Below are 25,794 nucleotides of genomic sequence, written 5' to 3' on the forward strand. Positions count from 1 at the left end.
TTTGAATGTTAGTGTAGATTAGACATAAACAGGTACTAATTGTTTTTTGTGGGGGGGGGGCGTTGCATGGTCATAATGAAAGAGAGAAGCCACACACAATAAACCAGTGCTGCTACACATATTCACATTTAATTCAGAACTATTTAAAAATTATAATCATATACTTCTCTTTTTTTGATAATTTTCTACACATTTGCTACAGGAATAAACCGAGCTCTCAGTGAATTATTTACAGTGATCACACGACATAAAGGCGGCACTAGACGTTACAGATGTGAAAGCACTGAATGTTTGTAAAACATTTGACAGGAACCTTTCAGGTACATTCCAACGAATTCAGAGTTCAGACATGACTGTGCATATACGATCTCATGTTTGACTGCATGAGACATGGTGGCTTCTTTTCTCATTTCCACATTTGATACATGAATTGCATTTTTGGCCATGATAAAGAAAGCATTTTAAGAACAAAATCAGCATTTTTCAACATCCAAAATTATATATATTTATAAAAAAGACAACATTATACTGTCAATTTACAGAAATTAGGACACTTTAAATCTGATGCTTAAAACCACCGTTTCTCCCTGAAACTCAATTAGGACTGAAGCATTTGGCCCCTGCAAAGTGTTTCCAGCATTGGAAAGCTTTCATAGTCTTTTAAAGAGTGACTATATTCATTTCTGACTTGTGAAAGTGAGTGAGGTGCATGAAAAGGGATGAGTGTAAGTGAAAAAGATGTAATGGTGACACGGTGGGATGTGGCTCACTGAGGAAGGGCTTTCAGAATGGCATTAACCTCCTCTGCCACAGCTGTCAGGGCGAACTCAAACTGGTCCTGAAGACACAATCAAGCTTTAGTGTGCAAATTCACTCTAACATTCACAATCACATGCTGGGAAAGCACTTTGTACATACCTTAGTGCGTACCATACTTGGTCTCTGGTCACGAATGTGCTCCAGTGTGGCGGCAATGTCAATCTCCTTCACGCCTAAAACAGACAAACAACCTATGAGCATGCAGCACGTACATGAAATGAAATGGCTAGGTAGAGAAACAAAGTGCTTACCTTTCGCCATGCGGTTAAGTACCATGTCAATAAGAATGTAGGTGCCGGTTCTGCCAGTTCCATCACTGTGTGAAACAGGAAAGCAATTTAAATAATTCATTTTCAATGATAACAGTAATAAAAAACGCCCATATTGTGAACCTGAGACTCATTGTAGCCGTTTACCTGCAGTGCACAATGATTGGGCATGAGCGTCCTCTGTAGCACTTGTTTACTTTTCTAAAAAAGGGAGGATAGAAGAGAGAAGGAAATTAAAAAACAAAAATGTGCATGTTATAAGGAGCATAACAGTCAATTTGTCCAACCCTACAATCATTCTTCTGTCAACAAAGAGGAAGTGAGCGACGCGTGAGGCTGGGGAAGGAAGGGGGAGAGAGGAGATGGAGCATCCGTTAAGCCTCGCTCCTGCTGCACTCACATCTACCAATGATCATTTTTGTGACTATGCAACTGGACCCAGACTACTAGCTGCAAATCACAAAAATGACACTGGGAGGTGTGCTACGTCCAGGGACCTACCGATCTCCATCAGAGACAGAGAGAGTGACGGTGGGAGGAGGAGGAGGAGAGAAAGGCAGGGGGTAGAGCAGAGCCCGTGTCCAGCACAAACGGGGAAGGTCCAAAGTGCAAATGCATTCAAGGGAGAGGAACGTTGGAAGTACTGAACTTTAAGGTAAAGAAAACATCCACAGATATTTAGGGAATCCCAAGTGTGAAGCAGATCCTCATATTAGGGTGAGGAAAAACAGTAGGGAAAATATTTGCAAAGGTGTGTGTGTGTGTGTGTCTAAATTGAGTTTTAATGTTTATTTGATAATTTAAATAATGATAATTTTAGTTTCTGAGTCAGCCATGTGGAACATCTTTTACCTTAGTTATCAAGAACAAGAAGAAACATTTGGTAAAACTTTATTTTACGGTGTTGTTACACGTTACATGCACTTAACTATTATAATAACAATAAATTACACATAATTACATGCAAGTAAGCCTAAGCCAAACCCCATGTAGTTCATTAATATTACTCAGTACTTAAATGTATAATTACACTGTAACAAGGACACCTTAAAAAAAGTGTAACCAAACATTTTTGTATGTTTTTATTTACAGACTTTATTTTTATTTTATTTTTTTGATATTGTTAAATATACCTTCAAATATTACGTTTACTCATTACTTGTATTTTTCATGCATTTAAACCCTTTTTTACCTTACACTACCATCAAGAAACATTTTGTACGTTTTTATCAACAACATATTAAATATACTATTATACAATTAAATATATTATTTATTCACTATATTTATGCAGTTTTAAAAAACCGTAGCATACATATTTTGGAACGACAATGACAGTAACAAGCACATTTATTTGTTTCTAGCTGTTTTTGGCTATTTTTATTAAATCAGTACAGATATTCACAGGTGCACCTTTAATTTAACAGAGCGCTCACTAACAATTGTCTCAATCACAGTTTATTTTGCGTTCAATATCAATTCGGATGTGACACAGTGGAAATGTTCTTTATTCTTTAATTATCCATCATATCCCACTGGTTTTTACCAATTTTAAGAACAGTTGTGAACTTTGTCACATGAATTCGGCATTATGTCCTCTATCTAACATATTGAGCACAAGGGAGGCAAAAAGACGCTGCCTCCCTCTGCAATTTTATCCAGTGGTGCTGCAATTGGACAGTATTACTTGAAAATCATTTGCACCAGTTTTATCAATTTTAAGACCGGTTGCAAACATTATGTCACATGAATTTGCCATTATGTTATCTGTGAGAACATACCGAGCACAAGGGAGGTTTTCAGTATTACTTGAAAATCATTTGCACACTATTATCTTTTAGTAAATTTGTTTTGCTATTACTGTGTTGTCAATTATTTCCTCACCTGAAACTTTTGAGGAGCTACTACCTGATGTGTGTGTAATCTGTTTGTAGTGCTATCAGAATGGGAGTTGGTGTTGTGGCAGTACCTGCGGAAGTCCAGCAGGGGACGTGTGGAGGAGGGAATGCCTTGTGCAGGCCAGCTCAGCAAATGAAACTGGGTCAGAGTGCGTGTCTCTTGAGTCTGAACGTTCTTCAGGTAGAAGCTACGAACCAAGAAGTCTTTACACCAGATGTGTTCAGACACAAGATTCACCTGAGACATACAAGGAAAAAAAATAGGTACAAAAGATTAAAAACCACAAGGGACTTTCAGGGCAATTAAACTGAATGATTCTAACCTCATAGATGTTGTATAAAGATGATCCTTCATCAGGCCAGTAACGTTCACATTGTTTCTCTCCATCCTCCACTAGAGCGGTCATCATCACTATTACAGTACAGCCGTTCTCCCATACCATCTAACATATGCACAAAACAGTGTCGGTACACAAAGAATCACTTATATAGGAGATGCATCTTAATTTAATCTAAGCCATTTTAGTGTTATGCTATTATTCAATTTTATCTTTTATTTTCTGAATATTTAGAAATGATTTCAAGGTCTTAAAGTGCCCCTATTATGGATTTTTGAAAATTACCTTTCATGCAGTATGTAACACAGTGACTGAAAACATCCTGCAAAGTTTTAAATCTGAAAGTGCACCGTATATAAAGTATAAAGTCTCTCAAAAGAAAGAGTCGTTTTTGAAACGAATCCCAAGCCATTTCATGTTGAGGTCAACATCAAATATTAGCATATTGCCTGCCCACTTGTTGGTCTTTTTCGCATTGGTCTGAATGAAAATGCAAATTCATTCTTTGCCACTAGGTGCCGCTTTTGGAGCGGTAGAAATAGCTGTTTCCCGCTGTACACAAAGCAGCACTGAGCTCACAAATGCTGCTTTATCAGGCATTACAGGCGAGATGACCAATCACCGCAGATTAGTGTCACGCAAAGGAGGGGTTTGGAAAAATGAATTGTTAAACAAATTGGGAGTCGTTGAGCAAGTAAGGTAAAAATGCATATTATAAGACAATAAAAGTGTTTTTTGACCTTGCATGCATGTCAGCCTTTTGTTGGGGACTCCCAAAATCTAAATATTAACCTTTCTTTACCCATAATAGGGGCACTTCAAAATTGCATCATTACTCTCAACATGTGCACCTTACCTGCCAGAAATCAGCAACCGTGTGTGGTAAAGGTCCTTGAGTTGCAATATAAGCAGGTAAACGTGGATCATGATCAATCTATGGGTAAAGATAGTAAAATGAAGATCCTTTCCTGTGACATGATCACATTTACCTTTGTTTATAGACAAACAAACATTCATTTACTTATCCAGCATACGTATTATTGCTAGAAGCAAAAACCTGGTTCTATAGTGGAATAAAGATAGTCATTTCTTACTATAGTGCTGGCGTTTATGTAGTCTTCTTTGGAGGGGTTGACCTCTGCCTTTAGTTTCACTCTCGAATGATCATCTAAAACAGGATGTTTTAATTAAACATACTTAAAACTAAAATGTATATATTTAACTCATTTTGGTATACCAATATTTGTATTTTCCAGATATATGATGCCTTTCTTGCCAGAGTACAGTATTGTTCAAAAGTTGTTTTTGAAAGAAGTCTCTTATTTATGCTCACCAAGGCTACACTGATTCGATCAAAAAATACATTAAAAATTTTAATATTGTGAAATATTATTACAATTTAAAATAACTGTTTTGTATTTTAATATATTTTAAAATGTAATTTATTCATGTGATGTCAAAGCTGAATTTCCAGCATCATTACTTCAGTCTTCAGTGTCACATGATGCTTCAGAAATCATTCAAATATGCTGATTTGCTGCTCAGAAAACATTAATTATTGTCAATGTTGAAAATAGTTGTTCTGCTTAACGTTTCTATGGAATCTTTAGGCATTATAAATATCTCTGCTTTCACTTTTAGTCAATTTAATGTGTCCTTGCTGAATAAAAGTGTTTAATTTATTTTAAATAAATCATACTATTATGTAAATGGATGAAATCATTGAAATAAATGCTTTTTTTAAAAAGGCACACTGCTCTTACAGGGCACAAAGTCAGGATAGCGGTTCTTCTCCATGTTGCTTTCAGACTGGGCGATAGAGACCGAGCTTGGCTCAGCCTGGTACGAACACAGAGCCTCCCACTCCTTCTGCAATCGGTCCTTGTTCCTAAGATGGTCCTCCATATACGCCTGAACAACAGGAATGGATTTGAGGCATTCCACTGACTGCTCATGAAATGCCTATTTTGCTTTTAGGTAATTAATAAACAACTTGACGTGATTCCAGAGTAGAGTTCAGGACACAACTTAAGCCTCAGAATTGACTTATACAAGTCAAGAAGACACAAAAGCCCAATAGTTCTTTCCTTAAATTAGTTGCAGTTTCTTTATGCGAGTTTAAATATAGATTTGGTTTGTGCAAAGCAGGTACTGCAACCCATTTACTGTTATGTGCTGAACAGTCAGAAATTGTAGTGCAATAATTCCTGTTAATTAGAGTACGATTCTCACTTTTTGTAGCACATAGAAAGATGCAGCATATTGCTAGCAAAGCAAAGTCTGAATTATAATTTGCGGCTGTGTACCAGTATCATGTGTCCGGTGGAGATGTCCATGTTGGACTGTGCAGGCTCTTCGCTCCAGGACGGTGTGCTGCTGTGAGAGCTGGGACTGTGCTGCGGTCCATCGCTGAACTGAGACGACACACTGCTGACTCGAGATGTGTCGGTCCCCCGTCGACCGCCTGGCTCCGGACGGGTGAACGATGACTTGGCTGCCATGTGCTGGCGACACAGCTCCTGAAAGACACAGGGAAACCTTATCATTACCGACTGAGCAATAATGTTTAAAATGACATTTTTAGATCCATAATCATCACTGTTAATGTACAGTAAATGTACAGTGCTGATTATATGCCAGTTTCACCTGATTAGAATGGATTAAATTGATAAAAAATGACAGTAAAGACATTTACTATATTACTAAAAATTTCGGTCACGCTTTATTTTAAGGTCCAATTCTCACTATTAACAAACCATTAACTCAGATTTTGCCTCAATAAACTCCTAATTTGCTGCTTATTAATAGTTAGTAGGGTAGTTGTTAAGTTTAGGTTTTGGGTAAGATTAGCGATGTAGAAAATGGTCATGCAGAATATGTGCTTTATATGCATTAATAAACAGCCAATATGTTAATAATAGGCATGCTAATGAACAAATAGTTCCTGTAACAAATAATGAGAATTGGTCCCTATACTAAAGTGTTACTAAGATTTCATAAATGCTGTTCTTTTGAACTTTTTATTCATAAAACAAAAACTGTTTTCAACATCAAGGTTTCTTCAGCAGCAAATCAGCATATTAGAATGATTTCTGAAGGATGGTGTGACACTGAAGACTGGAGTAATGTCTGAAAATTCTATTTACATTTTTGTTCCTCTGACTACATTTTACTTTTTGGACGATACAATAAACATCTTTCAGTCATTCTATATCTTTCTCTCTCTGTGTGTGTTTAACATTGTACCTGGTAATCAAAGTGGGTTTCCACACCGGCTTCTGGTCCCAGACCCAGTTTGCCAGTGGCTAACTGACGGGTGTGGTGTCGGAGACAGGCAATCGTGAGGGTGACCAACAACACCGTGCCCACACAAGCCATGGCCACCATTGTGAGGACGACCCCACGCGAACCCTCCCCGACTCGTGTGGCCCGGGGCAAACCACGCCCCTCGCTCCTCTACAACAAGAGAAATACAGCAAACATAAGACACCATCATACGAAGGATCAAGGAAACATTTCAGAGATGGCTTTCGTCACCAAGCGTTTGTGTGGTCTCTCTGTCTTCCCTACACTCTCTCGTCCCTCTTTTGTCTCTCTCTCTCTCTGTTTGTGTAAACAAGTCAGATGTCATCATCGACTACTAATTACCCTGGCAACCCAGACGCACACGCACAGCCACGTGCCACCCTGAAATAATTAGAGGAAGTCAGTGACCCGCCCGCTCCGCTGAATAATTACCAGCACGTAAACAATTAAGGAAACCCCCCACACAATGCAGGGTCAATCACTCTGAAGGGATCTCTCGCACACTCTCATTGAGTTTTATTCCATCCTTACTCTTTTGCACTTATAGCGCATCGAGAACGAGAAAATGCATGGATGCAATGACTGCTGATGTCATGCAACCGTCGTCCCGTGTCTCCAACCCCTGCCTGTTGGTGTTGCCATGGTGCCTGGGAGCCTCAGCAGGGGAGAACAGGCCGTAGCGCTACCATGGCAACAACAGAATGCTCAATATAATCCATGGCCATCACGGTGAGCAAAGGAAATGAAAGGAGAGCAGAGGAAATATGCTATTGTCAATACGCCCACATTATTACACTGAATAATATGTGGTGTTATCTGCAGAAAACACCTTAGGACGTAATACTGCCACTGGCATCTTTTTAATCCATCTGCATTCTAATCTAATCATTCTAATCTTTGGGATCACTGTGTTAAAGTATAGGATAATGTTAAATATTTTACTCCTGTTATTCAAATAAAAGAGAATATCCTCTGTACTAAAATAAGCTAGTCTCTGTAAGACGTAAATGCATAAACTCACAACTACACTTGCTCAAGTAAATGTATGCTTGATTAATAACTATATTTTCATTCAAGTAAAGTACAGCCTCTGTAGAACTTTAGGATGATTAAATAATACATTATTACACAACAGCACTTGTTCAGGTATATGCATCATTAATGACTAAATTAATAGTAATTTATATGTATTATACATTTATACTTATCTTGAAGTTCAACAGAAGCTGTAGTTTATTTTAATATTAAATAAATTACAGCTTCTGTAGGACTGCAAGATAATTAAAATGCTTAAATCAATAATCGATATAATACAAAATCAATAATAATCAAAATAAATAAATCATGTGTACATTTATATGAGCAAGTGCAGTTGTGTGATTATGTATTTTTAATTATCTTAAAGTCCTACAGAAGCTGTAGTTTATTTTATACTTATATTTATGTCAAAGTTTTCATTAATAACCAATGTTAATATTACTTGCGTCTAGAATATCAATTAATATTTGGCATGAAAATAATTCTGTATAAAAAGTATAAAAAGAACAGAACTTTTAATTCATTTATTTCAATAAATTATTTTAATTCCTGCATCTAATTAAATTATATGCCTTTCATATCAACTAAAGCTGATCAAAGAATTATTTCATTTTAATTTAGTGTATAATGCTTAATATTAAATAATATTTTGATGGTTTCAATTAAACTATATGGCTCTCACATCAACCAAGGCTGATGAAATAATTATTTTAATTTAGTGTACAATCCTCAATATTTAATAATATTATAATGACTTTATTGAAATAACAATTTTGTGATTGCAAATTGACTGAATGCAACTGAACGCTATCTTCTGAAATGAAATGATTTTTATAAATGATGGAACTTTACATACATTGATTTTTACTTTTCCACAAACATTTTCAAAAGACTAACTGTCCCTCGAGGTATTAATAAAGTTGTAAACTAAAAACCAATCTCACCATGTGAAATAAAACAAGTTTTAACAACCTATTCTTACACTGGCTATAATTTTCGCTCAGGCACCCGCTGTTTTTTTTCTGAGAAAGTGGAACAGACCTTTAGGCTGACACCTCACCACCATCTCTGCAGCGCACAGGCAGCCGTTAGAGCTGAGCTAGCAAAAGAAAAAGATTGAGTGAAAGAGCACTTAAGTCTGACCACAAAGAGGTCAGGACGCTTTCCCTTCTTTTCGGTCCTTTCTCAAAATTCATCAACCATTTTCCCCCTCACTCCCTGTCCTCCTCACACCCACTCTCCCTCTCTTTCTCCTTCTTCGTTCCTCACACGTTTCATTCTGTCCCTCTTGTTCCCACTCAAATTCGGCCTTTTCTCCTGAAAAGCTAGAAGAATGTTCCGCAGGAGAGATTGAAGGAGGTGGAAAGAGGGAGGGGGCGGCGGCGGCGTTGAAGCAAGGGTGCGCGACTGGACGGAAGGACAATGGGGGAGGAGATAAAGGGTGCGGGGCGCCTCACCTGCTACTCCAGAGAGGCCCCGAAAGGAAGACTGACAGGCTTTTAGAATGGAGCACGGGAGCAGGCAGGAAAAATGAGCTGGTTTAGGACAAGAGGACAAAGGCCCCCCAAGGTCTGAGAAGGGCAGGCGGAGAAATGAGGAGGCAGAGAGAAAGCGGGAGAGAAGGCAACTGGTCGCAAGGAGAGAAAGCATGGTTACAGGGAACGAGAGAGTAAAACTCTGCGCAGGAGGGGTAAAAAGGGGTGATACGTGAGGAATAACCTCACGACGTAACGCACGGTTCAGCACATGCTCTACATGTCGCTACGAATACTAATGTGCATTTGAATCACAATAAGCTGTTGGCCGAGAAAGCATAATTCTAACATCTGTTCCTCAAGAAGCGGGAAAATCGGATTCAGGGTCCCAGGACCCCTCTGCCGTTCCCCATGACCCCCGAGCCCTTTGACCTCAGCCACAAAAAAAGGAGATACACACACACACAAACACACACGTATGGCTGTCTGTGCACATGCTTGTTTTGGAAGATCCCGAGGGCAAAGATCACCAAGAGCTTTGCACTCTGAATCACAATAGGCAATTCAGGCACGGCCCGAGCCGTCCGAGTCAAAAATGGAGCACCGACCATCTCCGAGGCTCTCTGTGATCTAAGATTTCATCAGTCCGTCTGTCCCATTATGTATCCTCTGCTCCATTCACTCGCTGTGAATTGATTTCACAATTCAGCAGGACTCTGCTGTTATCTGATAGAGGCGTTCAGACTATGACTCGTCAGAATTCCCATCACCGCCTTCGTCTCGCTGCCTTTATATTGCCCAGCAGAAGGTGTGCGGCTTTCATTAAGTTTCCTCTAAGAAAAAAAAAACCTTTAGAGAGTGTTGTTTATAATGGATGATTTTTCTCCCTCTTGCATCTTTCAATACATTCCCACCAGCAGTTTTTTATAAATAATATTTGAACTAGCATAGATGGAAACTAAAAAATAATTAAAAGAAAATGATCTAACACTGTAAGGGTAAGCAATGAAATGCACTTCAAGGTATCATGAAAAATGAACATCCACTTAATTCCAGTCACTTAATGACATATTAGGCAAGAATTTTTATTTTTTACGACCTTTCAATATATCTAATTAGGACACGAAACCAAGAGAAATAGTATGAACTTAGGTGCACCTGCAATGACTACAAACGGATTACATCATCTCACTCATCCAGCCTGCTCTGCCCTGTTACCACAGCAACCGGTCCACCTGACATCACTATTCAAGATAGAACACAATTCTTAAAAACAGCATTTAACAAAAAATATTTCATCAATCACATATACCTTACGCATGCAGCACATGGCATTGCGCATGCACCACACACGCATTTGTGTGTATGCCAAGCTGATGATGCATGTGGGTAATTGTTATTTTAGTTTTAATTTCTAGTGAAATATTACCAAATAATAGGCACATTTAAAGATAATCTATATTTTAGTTGGTATTATGGTAAGATATGTTGATATGATACAGATGCAAAAAAAGTCAAATGTAAAAACTAAGAAACATTTTAAGTTTTTGAATAAATATTTACATAAAAAATGTAGATTTAGTTTACATATGCAGACAATTCAGTTGATAATAATCCTAATGTATTTGGACCATTTATTTTGAAACTGGAGAGAGAAAAATATTTTAAATCTATTTTATTTCTAGTGTTTTATTCTAGTTTAGTGTTGTATATTAACTAGAATGTAGAAGTTTGAATGGTCATGGTACATTTGTTTTAGATATATTTACAGAACTGATAAAGCCTACACTATATACTTCAGATTTCCACGTAAAATACAGCATTATTCGCTACTCTGCCACAGTTGTTAACTGATATTATAATTCAAGTGTATGAGTGTGCAAAACAGAAAAAAATGTTAAGCAAAACAATATTTTTTTGCTGTGATCATTTTTGAATGCAATACAGTTAGTACCTTTCTTTAACAACTTCCAAATGTGAGAATTTGGAAAAATCTATTATATACATATAAATATACACAAATGTTCACTAAATTAAATCTGAAAAAACAGGACGCATGATTAATGGCATCAGTATGTTGATCGACTATTAAAGCGATAAGTAGCTTATGTCTATATGCACACACTTTTTTCCATTATTCATAAGGAAAATATATCATGACATCAAGCACAACCATCAGAATAAAATCCAAACAAATAAATTCATCTCAGCATTTAAATCCTACATAAAGGCCAACAGAATCAGTAGATCTAGTATGAAACAGAACTCACCGGCACACATCTTGTGTGCTCTCCAGACGCTCAGACCTCTTTACCTCACACGCGCCACAACATCACGAGCTGGACCGTCTTCAATCTCACATTTTCAAGTCTCCTCACAGTCCAAGCATCCCCGGTCAGACAACTTAAGCAAAGCATCAAACAAGCGCTTCAAAGTAGCCCTTAACGTTTCAGAGACGAGAACCAAAACGGAGGGAAAGAGTGGCATAGTGCCGGAGCGAAAAGGTAAATGAGTGAAAATAAATGGGAAGGACGAGAAAAGGGAGGGGAAAGAGAGAGTGTGCCTCTCCGAGAGCTGTGTCCGACTCGTATGAAGGCCTCGCTGCCTCTCAGCCCCATTCAACCAATGCCGCCACTTGTCACATCAAACGTCGTTGCCTTAGAGACAGCTCCACATGTTGCTGATGGTGAAATGGTGGGGTGGGGGGTGGTATTGATGCCCTGGATAGGTCGTCCGTGAAAGAGAGAGAGAGAGAGGAGGGAAAAAAAATGGGCCGAAAGCAACAGGAGCAGGAGGGGGTACAACGAATGGGGTGTAAGAAAAGTGCCATGGGCCCAAAAAGGGGTTTGTAAGTAATATGGTTTGGCAAGGACACAAACACTGAGCCTTCACATCTGGAATAAGCGTACAACAGAAGATATATGAGATCGCACAAGCTGAGGACAATACTGGTAACGGACCCTGCCAAAGATTTATAGAATAATAAGTGTTGAAATTGATTAATGTCTGAGTAATATGCTTTAAACTGGATATATTACATTTTAAGCTGAAAAGGATTTTCAGGATGTGTCATCCAATAAATATAAAACCCCTAGGGTACATCTGAATATGTTTATTCATTAAAGTAATAGTTCATCCCAAAATGAAAATTCGGTCATTGTTTACCCTCAAAACTGTATAAATTTCTTTCTTCTGTTGAACACAAAAGAAAACAGCTGCTGGTCCCCATTGACTTCCATAGTATGGAAAAAAATACTATGGAAGCCAATGGGAACCAGCAACTGTTTGGTCACCAACGTTCTTTAAAATATCTTAGGGTGAGTAAACACAATTCAAATTTTGGGGTGAACCATCCCTTTAATAAGATATCAGCGCAATCTCGGTGGGAGTGCTGAAAGGGCATTGCTATGTATGTCACTGTGGGCCGTAAAAACTTCATTCATTAAAGAAGTAAAGAAAGAGACTCACAGAGAGAGATAGAAGCACAGAGAGACAAAACAGCCTAAGCAGAAAAGCATTTCTCCCCATAAAAGGCAGACAAAAAACAGTCAGGTGCAAGCAGGTCTCATTACTGAGGCAGAGAGAGAAAATTATAAGATAAAGGACAGGGAGTCTCTCTCGCTCGCTCACTCACACACCGTGCACTTCACAGCAAAGAAAGTGTCACAGCCCACAATAGAACAAGAAAGAATAATTAAAAATATGAGCAGCCGGATGCAACAAAAGACATTATTCTGCATTCAAGGGCCTGCAACAGCTGTACAAAGTGAAAGGGGAGCGAGCGAGGGAGAGCAGAACGCCTCAATATGCACCGAGCACAAAAGCCACCCAAGAAAGTGGGGGAGCGAGGGAGAAAGGGATGGGGAGGGGTCAAAGGCAGAGGTAACAAAAAGAGAAGGACCAAAAGAATGGCAGAGGGGAGAATGGCATGGGACAAGAAGAGAAAGAATGAGGGAGGGAGAGAAATGAGGCACAGCAGGAAAAAAAAAAAACAGGATTTGAGACGCGGGAACGGTACAGTGGGGACAGTTCGAGTTGAACGGTGACGATTTCAAAAACTGTTCGTTTCAAATGCCCTCCTTGTTCGGTTCAGTATTAAACGCCAGAGTGATTCATGAGAAGCCGGAATTATATCTCAGTACGTGATCTGTACATAATAGATGGACAGAACTGTAGAATCTATGAATTTCAATGAGAACGCTCCCTGTTTGGTTGATGAGGGTGGTTATGTAGAGAATAATGACCTGTGTGGCCAATTCTGTCGCTGACTGACAAGAGAGAGTGGCTTATTATACCAACCGGCTCCCATAATCGCTAATCTATAGACCTGCTGATCACAGAGAACGTGTGGGTTTCACGGTTTGCGGTTGGAGGACATAAAAAAATGGGATAGGCATACCTCTCCCACTCCGGTCTGGATGATTTTCAATCCTGTCTCTCCCTCGAGGAAATTCTTCTCAGCAACTGCATTGCAAAGACAATAAATGTTGGTGAATGTGTGAGTTAATCAATAAGTGCCTGCGCATTTTTTTTCAGTTTCATTAAATTTAACGGTCCGAACGAGAAGGCTTGTCACTCACCGGCTTTATTGGCCACATCCTCCACGCTGAGATTAAGAGCATTCTGTCGGATCCTGAATGTCAGGGCCGAGCCCACCACGCTGCAGAGACAAACGGCCGAGAGATCGTGTTTTCTTTTATTCTCACCCTGTATTCACTAATCTATCAGTCTCTCCATCCAGCAACACAAACGCACACACACTTTACCTAATGTTGATGAAACTGCTCGTGGAGAGATGGATTCTCTCCGCCAGGGTCTCTAAGAGTTTCACCCCATCATAAAGACTTAAAGGACTGGAGGGAAATACATTTCTTTAATTATAAGCTTTCAGCACAAATGAATTCAATTCATTTCAAGGAACATTCAGCTATATTAACACAAATACATCAGGAAATCATCAGAAATGCACTATATTTTCTCAAAGAGGAAAACCTGATCTTGAACAAGTTTCCTTTCAAATTCTAGGAAATTCTATAATATGAAAAAGGGCAGAATAAATTGGAGCAAAATAGAAAAATTTAATTGGTATGTAGATTAGATTTCAATATATTAAATATTTCCCTGATAAACTTTGTCATACTGTTCAAGACTTTTTCTTGCCATTACTATAATTAACTACAAAAATTTGCATGACTTTTTAATGACAATTCCATGCTATTTTCATGTTTTCCATAAGAATAGGAATACAGTGCTATACAAATGCTCCTCATTTTGTTTCATTACATTCATTATATTTAAAGCTGAAAATAAAAATGGTCCAACAAGTCTTTTTACTTAAAAAAAATAAAAAAATAAGAAACATTACTAATACTAAATCTAAGTCTAATACTAAGAAAATTGTGTTTTTAGTAAAAACTTGAGCATGGATGACTGTGTCTAAAATGATCAGGCATCTGCCATCTATAACTCCAACATAGTACATTTCAGATGAATGAACTGTACAACATTAAAACCTTAAAAAGTTTCCTACCTCTGATTAGTGACAATGTAGCCATATTCCTCTCTGGTGTTTGTCCCATCCTTAGCGGTTTTCAAGATGTTGGCGGTTTTCTCTTTTAAATCCAGGTCTTTGGCTGACAGGGTGGGCCCCACAGTGTCTTCCTTAGGCACAGTGGCAGGGGCTGGTGTGGATGGGGGCTGAGTAGGGGCCCGCTGGTATGTTGGGGTAGAGGGCAGAGCTGAAACAGGTACGGGGGGTTTCGCTCCTTTTTCTGTCACTTTATCACTGCCTGCTACAATTGTCTGTTGAGAAAAACACAAAGCGTTGTGTGTAAAAAAAACAAAACATAGTACACATAATTCCGTTTTTGTTTTGTTTTTTAACCTGAAAATGTAATATACAGCTAATTAATACCTCCTTTTTTACACTTTCTGATAAGTGGCACTCAACAATGCATTGAAAGCAATGTTTAAAATGCAAAAATCCTGGTAAAAGTGTTACGTTCTTTTAGCATTTAGGTGAATTATTAGACTGCAAATCTGCGTCTACCTCTTTTACCGTGACTGTCCCTGGGGATTGATCTGAGGAAAACAAAGATAAGAGAAAACATCACACAGTGCTTTTGTCCCACAAATAATGATATGATATGAATACATAAGACCTAAGACTGTTGATCAAATTTATTAGGCCCATGACAATAAGGTGCAGTGACTTCTATATGATTCAAGCTGTGTGAAAATGCATACGTCTGAATGCATGACGTAAATACATTTGTGTGTGTTGTGATGTCACTCTATACCTGCATTCTCCATGTTTTGTAGCAGCTGTAACACTAAAGTAAGTCTTTTGATCTGCTGAGGGCTCAGGTCTCGTGGGTCCACCCCTAAACTCTTTAACAGGGTGGCCAGCTGTGCCAGTGTATCATCTATAACACAAATAATAACATGCTGGATGAAATGAAAACATCAGCATGCACCATCATAAGCGACAGAAAAATATTTACTTTTATTTATCCAAAGCAACTTACATTGGATTCATTTGACAAGTTTAAGCATTTTCTGGGATTTAAAACATGACCTTGGTGTTACTTGCACCAAAAGCTCTACTATTTTAGGAATAGGAATCCTAGTTTTGCAAAAATGTATCTTATTATACTTGCTCTCTAAATCTGAGAGCAAACAAGTTTAAAACGCATCTGTTTACGCAAGATACAATAAACAGTTCTATAATATCATTTTAATCCATTCAAAACTAAAGCAAATGGGAAAACATGCAGACTTCAATAGTCAAATGTTTATTATGACATACTCTTAAGGGCACAACATTTGAAGCATCCCAAAAAGGGATACTCACCATCAAGTCCAGAAAGAGAGCTGTAGTCCTGAGGGACTTTCTTGTTGTTGTGCTGGGCTGAGCTGGGCTGTTCCTGTAGGGTGTAGTCCTCTCCATATTCCAAAGGGAAATCTAGATCTTCATAGTATGGGGCTGCAGGCAGGGCTGCTGCCCCCCTGTGGCGGAAAGAGGGTTGTGAGGAGGAGAGGTAGAGAGAGACTGCCTCTTCCAGGAGCTGACGGTCTCTGTCTCTTTGCTGGGCTCCAGCTCGAGAGGGGGGTCGCTGGTATCCCATGCTGGTGTGAGGATGGAGAGAATGGGTCATGTCCTCCTGTTCGGGAACAATGAGCAAAATTTAAATAAAAAAAAATATAAGATAAGTCTGCGTTTGGTTTTCTATGCTACTTTTTAAAAAAATGACTTGTCTTACTTGTAGGTATGAGTATGGGTCCATTGGTAGGGCTTGCATCCGGAGCGAGGAGGACTGGTGGGGGTCTAACACCATGTAATCCATGTAGCTCTGAGCTGGACCAGGTTCAGAGTTAGAGCTGGAATAGACCTTCTTAGCTGCAGGCTGTGGCGGCCTACAAACAAACAAAAAATCAGTCAATTACATTAAATCTAATACAAGAGATCAAACATCTGAGGTCTGAGAGACATCTGAAATCAAGTTTTCCAGCAGCAATAACACACTCAAAGGAACGGTTGACAAAAAAATTACTTTCTCATCCTCATGCTGCTTCAAACCTGTATGACTTTCTTTTTTTCTTGTGTAACACAAAAGGAGAAATTCTCAAGAACGCTTTTTTCGTTCATATTAATAGACCACTCAAGCACCATAAAAGTATCATAGTCTTTTATCATAAGTAGAACATGCAAGTCTGCAGCATCTTCTAAAGCCATAAAATAGCTTTGTGTGAGAAACACAACCTTCAGTAGTAACTCAGTATGCAATGAAAATCTTGATATATCCGATGGAGCCGACGGACTTGAGTTTGTGGTACTTTCTGACTCTCTATCACTTTCTGTCAAGTGTCTATTGTCCTATTCAAATTATTTTTTTAAAGAAAAACAGCCATGCTAACACTACTTTGAAAATTCATGAGGGAAGTGGTGATTCAATTATTTTTCAAATACATTGATAAAGTTTTTAAACAGTCTGAAAAATTAATTAAATAATCAGACTGATTAGGTCCTCAGGTTCAACCTGACTCAATAATCCATTACCAGCCAATTTAAAATTCACAAAGCTATTATTTAACTTCAACAAACTTTGAATATAGCGCACTTTCATGATACAGTCATGGTCCTTTTGAGCTCCAGAACTGTAATTGCACAGAACAAATGACCAAGGAAAAAAAATGTTCCACTAAGGAAATAAAGTCATACAGGTTTGGAACAAAATAAGGGTGGGTAAATGATACTATTCATTTAAACTAACAGCATTATTTGTTCCTGGTACTCACTGTGCATTCTGGACCTTTTGTGTGCGTGTGTGAGGAATACGTCTCAGCTCCTTTGCGATGATGTGCTGGGTGATTTCATCCTGCCAGGAGAATCCTGTTCACAGTCACACAAATACACAAATCAGCACAAACAATGTAAGCAGGTACATGTAAAGCATGTAAAGCAGTACTTACACTGTACACAGCACATGCCTTGCCAGAGTCTTTATTTCAGGAGTGAGTCAGCGTGCATGTGCTTTTTCTTGAAAACAAGTCTGAAACCTGATATACTCAATCCTGTCTGCATTGCTTTGTTTGTTTGCCTTTAGTATCCTAATGGATAATCTATTTCTTCATTACTTCATTTGATATTATACTATATTATACTTTTGATACACCTTGCACACTCCATTAGATACAGCAGCAGATGACAGTACTTCTATTCGAAAAACCGGCAATATAATGATTCAGAAAATAAATAAGTGTTAAATATTAAAAACGTGGGACGTTTTGTTGTCAGTACCACCATAAAATCAGTGTAATGTAATGCAAAATATCCTGATAGATAAAATGTTGAAAAAAGTGGTTTTCTTTTTCATTTTTGTTTCTTTATTTTATTTGATTTAAAAATTAACCAACAAAAATTATGTTGTTAGCAAATTGTTTAAATACATTTTTGCACATTTACATTTGAATGTTTGCTCTAGCGAATGAATACGAGTAACATGGAGTTAAAAGGCAAGGAGTAACAAAGCTATCAGCTATTTACTGTCGCTGGATGTTAACTGTGAGTAAATGTCATTCATGCTTTGCTGTAGAGCTCCAGGAAAACACTGGCTATTTTTGGTGCTCATGTGTTTTACTAATATCCAGAATTCCATAACATCCAGAACTATTATTATTCATTGATTTGTAATCATATTTGCATTTCCTAATTTTTCATATATAGTTATAATATATAATTTTTCAAAATTAAAAAGCACAACAATAATAGCATTACCAATGTAAATGTGTGTGTGTGTGTGTGTGTGTGTGTGTGTGTTAGCCTAAAAAACCTGAAATCATAAACATTATGTGGCCTGGCCAGAGAGGAAGACAGCTTAATAAACAAACTAAATAATGTCCTAATGAGTCTGTGGTTATGTTTTAACGTAGAGGCTAGAAAATATTCTTAGCCCAGTATAAAAATAACAGAAGGCAATTTGAAAGTCCCCACCATGACACCATGTATGTGAGTGAGTGAGTGAGTGTGTGTGTGTGTGTGTGTGTGTGTGTGTATGTGTGTGTTTACCCTGAAGCATCAGCTCTTTGAGCACTTCCTGCAGTCTCTGAAGAACAGGAACAGAGACCTGGTACTGAACCTGGTCATGTCTGGAGCTCCGGCACTGTCCAAAAAGCTTGTCTGTAACACATACAAACACAAACCATTTAGATTTAGAACACTGAGCAGAATAAGAAAAGGAAAGTAAAGGAAACCTCTTTTCATAATAGTCTGTGTAAATGATGCAAAAAAAAATATATATATTTTTTTAAGTTACTGATGCGACATCAGTAACTTATAACTGATAAACGACATCAGAATAATTAAAAATGAAACAACATCTTAAACACTCATACATAAATATAGCGTGACTACGAAGCACATTAAAATGTCACAGACAAAATAAACCATAAGTGAAAAATGAGCCAGTTTCTTGACTAATAAGCACCCATAACATATTCAACCCACCCCACTCTCATCCCACACATATACCACTGACTCATCCCTGACTAAACCTCCAGTTATGTGGTTTAAAAAAAGCCCCTTGATCCCTTCACGCAGATGAGCTCTAAACATGAACCCGGCCATTTTCTATATCTCAGAGCAGGTCTGTCCATGAACATGACTCACAGCTATTTATAGTACAGATGGAGATGTGAGAGCACTATGGGGGAGATGGATCAGTTTCCCTGGGGCATGGAAATACACAGTACATTATTACATCGCAATAGAAGTGACCCAGGAGAAACGGCATGATGTCACACCATCACTTCAGCAAAAGAAAGACGTACAGTTAAGGAGTAACACACACGACACAAAATTATATTCTGCCTCTCATAATACATACATGAATATTCATAACAGACCTTTGTCAGGGGTTGCTGCATTTTTATTTTGTTTTATGGCTGACTATACACTGGCTAAGCATAGACAGACACATAAATACATATAAACTACATACATCAAAAATTAATAATTGTTTGTTAGAATCTATTTTTGACAGAATGAGGGATGAAGTCAAGACTTTTAGAATCTGATTTTTTTTAAACAAATGTCTAACTGAGGTTTATTATGACTTATTATATAATATTATATATAAAGTAATTGTGACATTTTATCTCATAATTCAGAATTGTAAGAATTGTGATAAAGTCAGAATTCTGAGAAACAAAGTCTGAATTGTGATATATGAATTCAAATAGTAAGAATTGTGAGATAAAAAGTTGGAATTTCTTTTTTTTTGTTTTTATTCAGTGCTGAAGTAAACTCAAGAGTTCTAATAAAAATACAGTACTCAATTGAAAGAAAAAAGTCTGAATTCTGAATTAATATCTCACAGTTCTGAGTTTATATCTCACAATTTAGACTGTGTCTCTCGCAATTCTGAGAAGATAAGTCTGGATTGTGAGATATAAAGAAAAATGTAGAAATTAAACTACAAGCACCACCAGAGTATCTTATATAAAAGGTGAATAAGTCCTTTTTTCTCTTTCTCTATTTTATTACTGTCTCTCAGAATAATACAAACACCTGATTCAATAATAATACAAACACCTGACATTCAGTATGTTTGTGTATGGAGGTGTCAGAACAAAAGAGATTGGACTGGTGGCAAACTCACTGATAAAAGAAAAACAGCTTGTTATACACCTTTGTTCCGTCATTTTATGACACTGGGAATACGGAAGCCTTAACCATGTACAGCAACCCGGCTAACCGTCATTGCCAACACGAGTCTCTGAAATGCATTTCAAAGAGTGCCTCGTATTTGTATAACCTCTTTTGAATGTGCAGGTATCTGTGTGGGTATATATGTGCGCGTATGTGCGTATGAGTGTGTTTGGATGTACGGCAAAGACGTGAGTCTGTGCGTAAGCACCGGGTAGTGAGTCATCAGTGATTGTGGGGGCGTACACCCAGCTTCCATGGGCTTGATGATGTCACCGTTACCAAGGGGACAAGGAGCAGAGGTGGGAGGGACTTGACGGTGAGAGAGAAGAGCAGGTGACAGAATACTAGTGGTTCATGGCTGTGGTAATACGTACACAGGTAAATCCCTGAGAGGAGTACAAAATAACAGATGGAATGTGAATGATTCCAGTTTGGAATTTTCAGGAAACTGCACTGAGGAAAGATACATACATGTGTAGTCAGCACTGATAACTTGCACATGTCTTCTAATTGTTACATACAGTCTGAGACCACATTGTTTATTTTAATATTTAATAGTGGAAATTAAAAGAAAGGCTTAGGATTAATAATAAACAAAAATTCTGAAGTAAAATGAGGAAGAAACATTATTCAAATAAGCATATTTCTTACAATGTGCTTCCAGGAAGCACAAGATGCTCTTTGGATCTTTATCAAATCATATTGGTTTTTCATCATTAAGTCTTACACAAGCTTGTGGAGCTTGTCCAGCTGAAATTTGTTTCATTCATTTTTTATTCAAATTGTTATACTAATAATATCATTTGTAATGAAAAAAGGTTGCGCTTTACACTAAGGTCCCATTCGTTAACATTAATGAACTCATATTAACTAACAATGAGCAATACATTTGATACAGTATTTATTCATCTTTGTTGACGTTAGTTAATAAAAACACAAATGTTCACTGGTGGTTAAGTTTTTGCACAGGTCTGTGAAATAATATGAACAAATACAGCTTTTCAAATTAATAATGCATTAGTAAATGCTGAAATTAAAATTTTCTAGGATTAGTAAATGCATTAGAAGTATTTTTCATTGTAAACTAATTTTAACAAATTAAATATTTAAAAAATAATGCAAAATACAAGGATATTCCAGACTTTTGGAACCCATTGTATTTTCATGTGGCCATTAAATACACTAATAACATAAACATCTGCCTCCAGTATACACTAGCACAATCTTTGTTACTGCTGACTAAAATGAAATGAGTGAAGTGAAAGTTCCTGCAGTGTAAATTATTTAGCAGTGTGCATGTGTCTCCTGTTGCGTCGTTGCACTAGCAGGATGTAGCAGAGCAGCAGTGTCAAGCGATGATCCGGAAATCACGATTAGATCATCAAGAGCAAGAAATAAAGAGACAGGACGCAGAACATAGAACCACGTCCTTCTTTCTGAACTTATGATTTACTGGAACTACACAACATATTGTCTCCCTATCGTGATACTCACCATCAGAGCAGAACTGCTCCCTAGAGCACAGCCTCTTCTCAAACAAACAGCCTGTATGCAAGAGACAGAAAGAGAGATGAAGAGGAAAAGGAAAACATAAAACATTTAAATTGACATCTACTGAAAACCTCAGTGCATTTTTGTCAGTGGAGATATAGTGGACTATTTTCAAGTGATGTCTAAGTGACCTTTTCTTCACAACACATTCGTCTCAGCTATAAACCAATGTGTCAAATCTGTCTTTCCAACTGTCTGACTCTGGGACAAGAGTTATAGCTCAAAAACACAATCATATAAGCATATAAACTGTATTGAATCAAGATGAATCAATGACAAGAATCATTCATCCATGATGGCCTATGATTGCAGTAGCTTGTTTCCCCTAAGATGCAGAACTGATGTGTGGGCAGATAGAATGAGGAGGAAAGCTCTGGGCATGTGCTGAACACAGCTGATCAAATAAAAAGGAAACGTAACTGCCAGCGAGCATGACCTGACTATGCTTGAGCATGTATATGGGTGTGTGTATGTCTGTTTGTGTGCCTGAATGTGTGTGTGGGAAGCGCTAGGCTGGCCAACAGCACTGCTGTCAGGGGAACCGAGCAGGACAAACAAAGATAAACAGTCAAGCTGATAAAGCTGGAGAGAATAAAGTGGCTTAAAAACAGATTTAGACAGTTAAAAAAGATTGGGCTTTTGGTGAAATAATTAGAAATGAAATTATAGACCAGATTAGGGCTTTTCACGCTCCGCTTAATCCCAGATTATCGTCGTTTCTGCGTTTGAGGGGAAAAAGTCAAATAGTGACAGAAAACTATTTAGATGACCGTTTCATTTTTACATTTGAAGTCCGAGGAATCCATTCAGGAAGGGCTGGCGCAAATCGTGGCAGTGTTTAAAACCGCAAATGTTCAAACAGGAACAGTGCGAAACACCAGTTAATGAACAACACCCAGGCCGGGATTAAAGCTAGGGTAGACTATATGCATGTATATACGGTCCTGATTTATATACCATGAAAGAACCATAAAATGTTCAGCCAATAACGAGAGTTGGGGGCGTGGCTACTGTAGCAGGCTGAGCCAGAGGATGTTTAGCCGGTGTGGAAAAAGAAATTCAGATTCCATTACAGAAGTGCAAACCAAAATTCAACGATTTACCAAAATACACCAAAACAAAGGTATGCTAAATGTAAAGTTAAAAGTATTCCTAATAGGTTGGACCTTTTATTGAAAGCACCCCATTTGACCTGAGTATGCCTTTTTATTTTTATAGGTAGACGGGCAGTGTAAAATGTGATTCAGTTTACCAGGGATTTAGAATGATCCATAGTTAACCATTTCAAGTGTGAAAAGCCCTATTATGTGTTAACAGTGTTAAAATAATAAAAAATATTGAATAATATTGATGAGTGAAGGTTACTGAACACAGGTCTAACAAACAGCTATTTCTGAAACACACGCCAGTTTACTTTGATAAAAATGGGACGTTTGCTCATTATTTATTTCCACTAGCAACTTGTGAGCTGCTGATTTAGAAATGGAACAGAATGTGATGTGAACCTCTCATTTCCACTTTCCACTAATGACTTATCACATCAGTGAAAATCACCATGGCAGTGTTTTACTCACGCTGGATTAATGATTAAAAGCACACAGAATTCTTGTAAACAACATAATGATCAACACCAGCCATTGCCAAGGTTTAGTCTCAGACAAACAGGAGCAGATCTAAACTCAAACTGGAATAATTATTATTAAAAATGTTAAGAGAATAAGCAATATATTTGCACAAAATAATCCAATCACGTTGTCTGTCTAAATTCATGTCAGGCTAAAGCAGCAACAACTTTTACTCTAAAAAAAACCCCTGTTTGTCTATATATCAACATCAGCCCTCAGAAAATGAGAGGAAATTTTATGATGAATGAGAAAATCTCTTGCAAAGAATGCAGAATTATTACACATTTAGGCCTATATAATAAATATGTAAATAAATAACTAGATAATGACCCTGCTTTCTATTTACGTAGAACTAAAAGCAGCATCTGAGCCGGTTTAGAGCAGCCTAAACCAGGCTGTGCAAAGGGCAGCTAATGATAATTCATACCATTCATAAATGTCAACAGTAAACACAACCCCATGAACACTATACGAATCGCAACAACCTCACGAAAACCTTCGTCCATTAAACAAACTGAGAGTGCAATCGCGAGACTATTGATCATTTTAAAAATGTATAAGACGTAGTAGATGACAGTATTACAGAAATATTTGCAAATGGGTCACTCCTCCAATGTCGCCGACGTGTCGCCAAGGATACAGAGAAGAGTGATTTCTATTGGTCAGAGCAGGGATAGAGAGTAAAGAGTATTTCTGTTAACCAGATAATGCTTGTATAGAGGAGGATGATATATACCTAACCTACAATAAAACATAAAGTGGATAGTTGCTTTCAAAATAAACAAATATGAAAATTGACCCTCTCCATGGTGCTGAAATGATGCTCTTCACTGAACGACTCCTTGTCTCCATCCAGTCCTTTCCCACCAGTTGCATGATAAAGCTGGAAGCACTTTAATTCACATCTATAACACTTTTGATGCATGTTTAGGAGGAGAAGTGTTCACAATGGCAATAGAAACAAACACAATATGCAAAAGTGATTTTAAAATAATGGCACGTGCATCCATATGAAACAACCTTAAACGTGATGCCATATGTCACAAAATGCTAATGAGTCGAATCATTTGTGGTACTGTAGCCTATATAAATAAATGTGGCCACATTGTAATTGTCATAGGCCTGAACAACCACACCACTGCACGTCTGTGCACAATGAAGCTGACAATCGATTTTCATTCTGTTTTTCAAAGCCTTGCTTTTCTAGCGATATTAATACATACCGTATTTGCCTGCCATCCCAAACTGGCAGAACACGGACATCAAAAACAGGGCTCTCCATACTCGTGCATGCATCATATTAACTATCCACCGGATTGAAGTCAACGCGTTGTTTTATCGCCCTCCGTCAACAATTTAAATCCACATTTTGTCTGTCGGTGCCGCAGGCTTGTGCAGCACAAGTGATGGACGCGTCAGGTCAGTCAAATTAACTGTAGGCTTTCGTTTTAGGCAGTAATAAACATACAGAGACATTAACGAATGTCCTGAATTTCTGGTGCGGATCTGGAGCAGGAATCACGATCTTCCTTCATCGGTGTGGCGGGGACCCGCAATTGCGTCACAAGGAGACCAGGAGGTTTGCGAATAGTCTTGCGCGCAAAATGAAGGAAGGGAGCTAGAGCCTATATAGGCTATACATCTGAGTCCTGGGCAGGATGTGTGGCTGTCTGTTAGTTATAGCATTGACTGCACTGAGGAAAGAACTGATATCAAGTGAATACGAGGTAAATTCATGTCCAGGGACAAATGTTAGCCACACCTTTATTTGGAATCATAGAAATGTTTTAATGTTTAACATGAAAAATCCATTACGAAAATTAACCATGTATTGATTACCATTTGTATAACCATTTTTTTTATTTTATTTGTACTAAAACCATTGTTAAATGTCGTAAGGGCTGGTCTCAGATGGCAATAATAAACTGTATGCAGGTGTATGCTGAGTGGCCATTTTTAAATGAAAACAAATTAATATCACATTTGATGTATTTGGCAACGTTTCTGTCGCAGGTGAAGAGGGTAAAAAAACATTAACTAATAGTTATCACCATACTTACCTAATTGATTGATTGCACTGATAATTGCAAACATTTGTACTACAAGCTTTCTAAAATGTTAGGTAGGCAAATTAGGCATTATTTAATGAAATATGCGGTAATTTGCATACATTTCTAGAAAAAAAAAAAATCTATACACTGGATGAAGTTGCTTTCATTTTATCAAAAGTTACAGAGGGAATTTTGGGTATCTCATTTTGTCACTC

General features: G+C 37.8%; 1 protein-coding gene across 1 annotated transcript; it reads right to left on the reverse strand.

The window, feature by feature from the left end:
* Positions 1–101: 101 nt before the first annotated feature.
* Positions 102–25,069, reverse strand: LOC306875816 (receptor-type tyrosine-protein phosphatase-like N). The gene is made up of 23 exons (XM_079426562.1): positions 24,752–25,069; positions 21,847–21,897; positions 18,712–18,822; positions 17,442–17,535; positions 16,406–16,559; positions 15,997–16,306; positions 15,443–15,568; positions 15,193–15,224; positions 14,674–14,945; positions 13,910–13,996; positions 13,724–13,803; positions 13,543–13,607; positions 6,571–6,780; positions 5,631–5,843; positions 5,088–5,235; positions 4,419–4,492; positions 4,181–4,258; positions 3,310–3,429; positions 3,058–3,224; positions 1,236–1,289; positions 1,071–1,135; positions 919–992; positions 102–838 (listed from the first exon to the last, which is right to left on the reverse strand). The coding sequence occupies exons 1-23, from the start codon at positions 24,825–24,827 to the stop codon at positions 767–769; spliced, it is 2,733 nt and encodes a 910-aa protein (XP_079282688.1). The 5' UTR covers positions 24,828–25,069; the 3' UTR covers positions 102–766.
* Between the last annotated feature and the right edge of the window lie 725 nt (positions 25,070–25,794).

The sequence above is a fragment of the Barbus barbus genome (genome assembly GCF_936440315.1).
Source record: "Barbus barbus genome assembly, chromosome: 10".
NCBI classification, from domain to species: domain Eukaryota; kingdom Metazoa; phylum Chordata; class Actinopteri; order Cypriniformes; family Cyprinidae; genus Barbus; species Barbus barbus.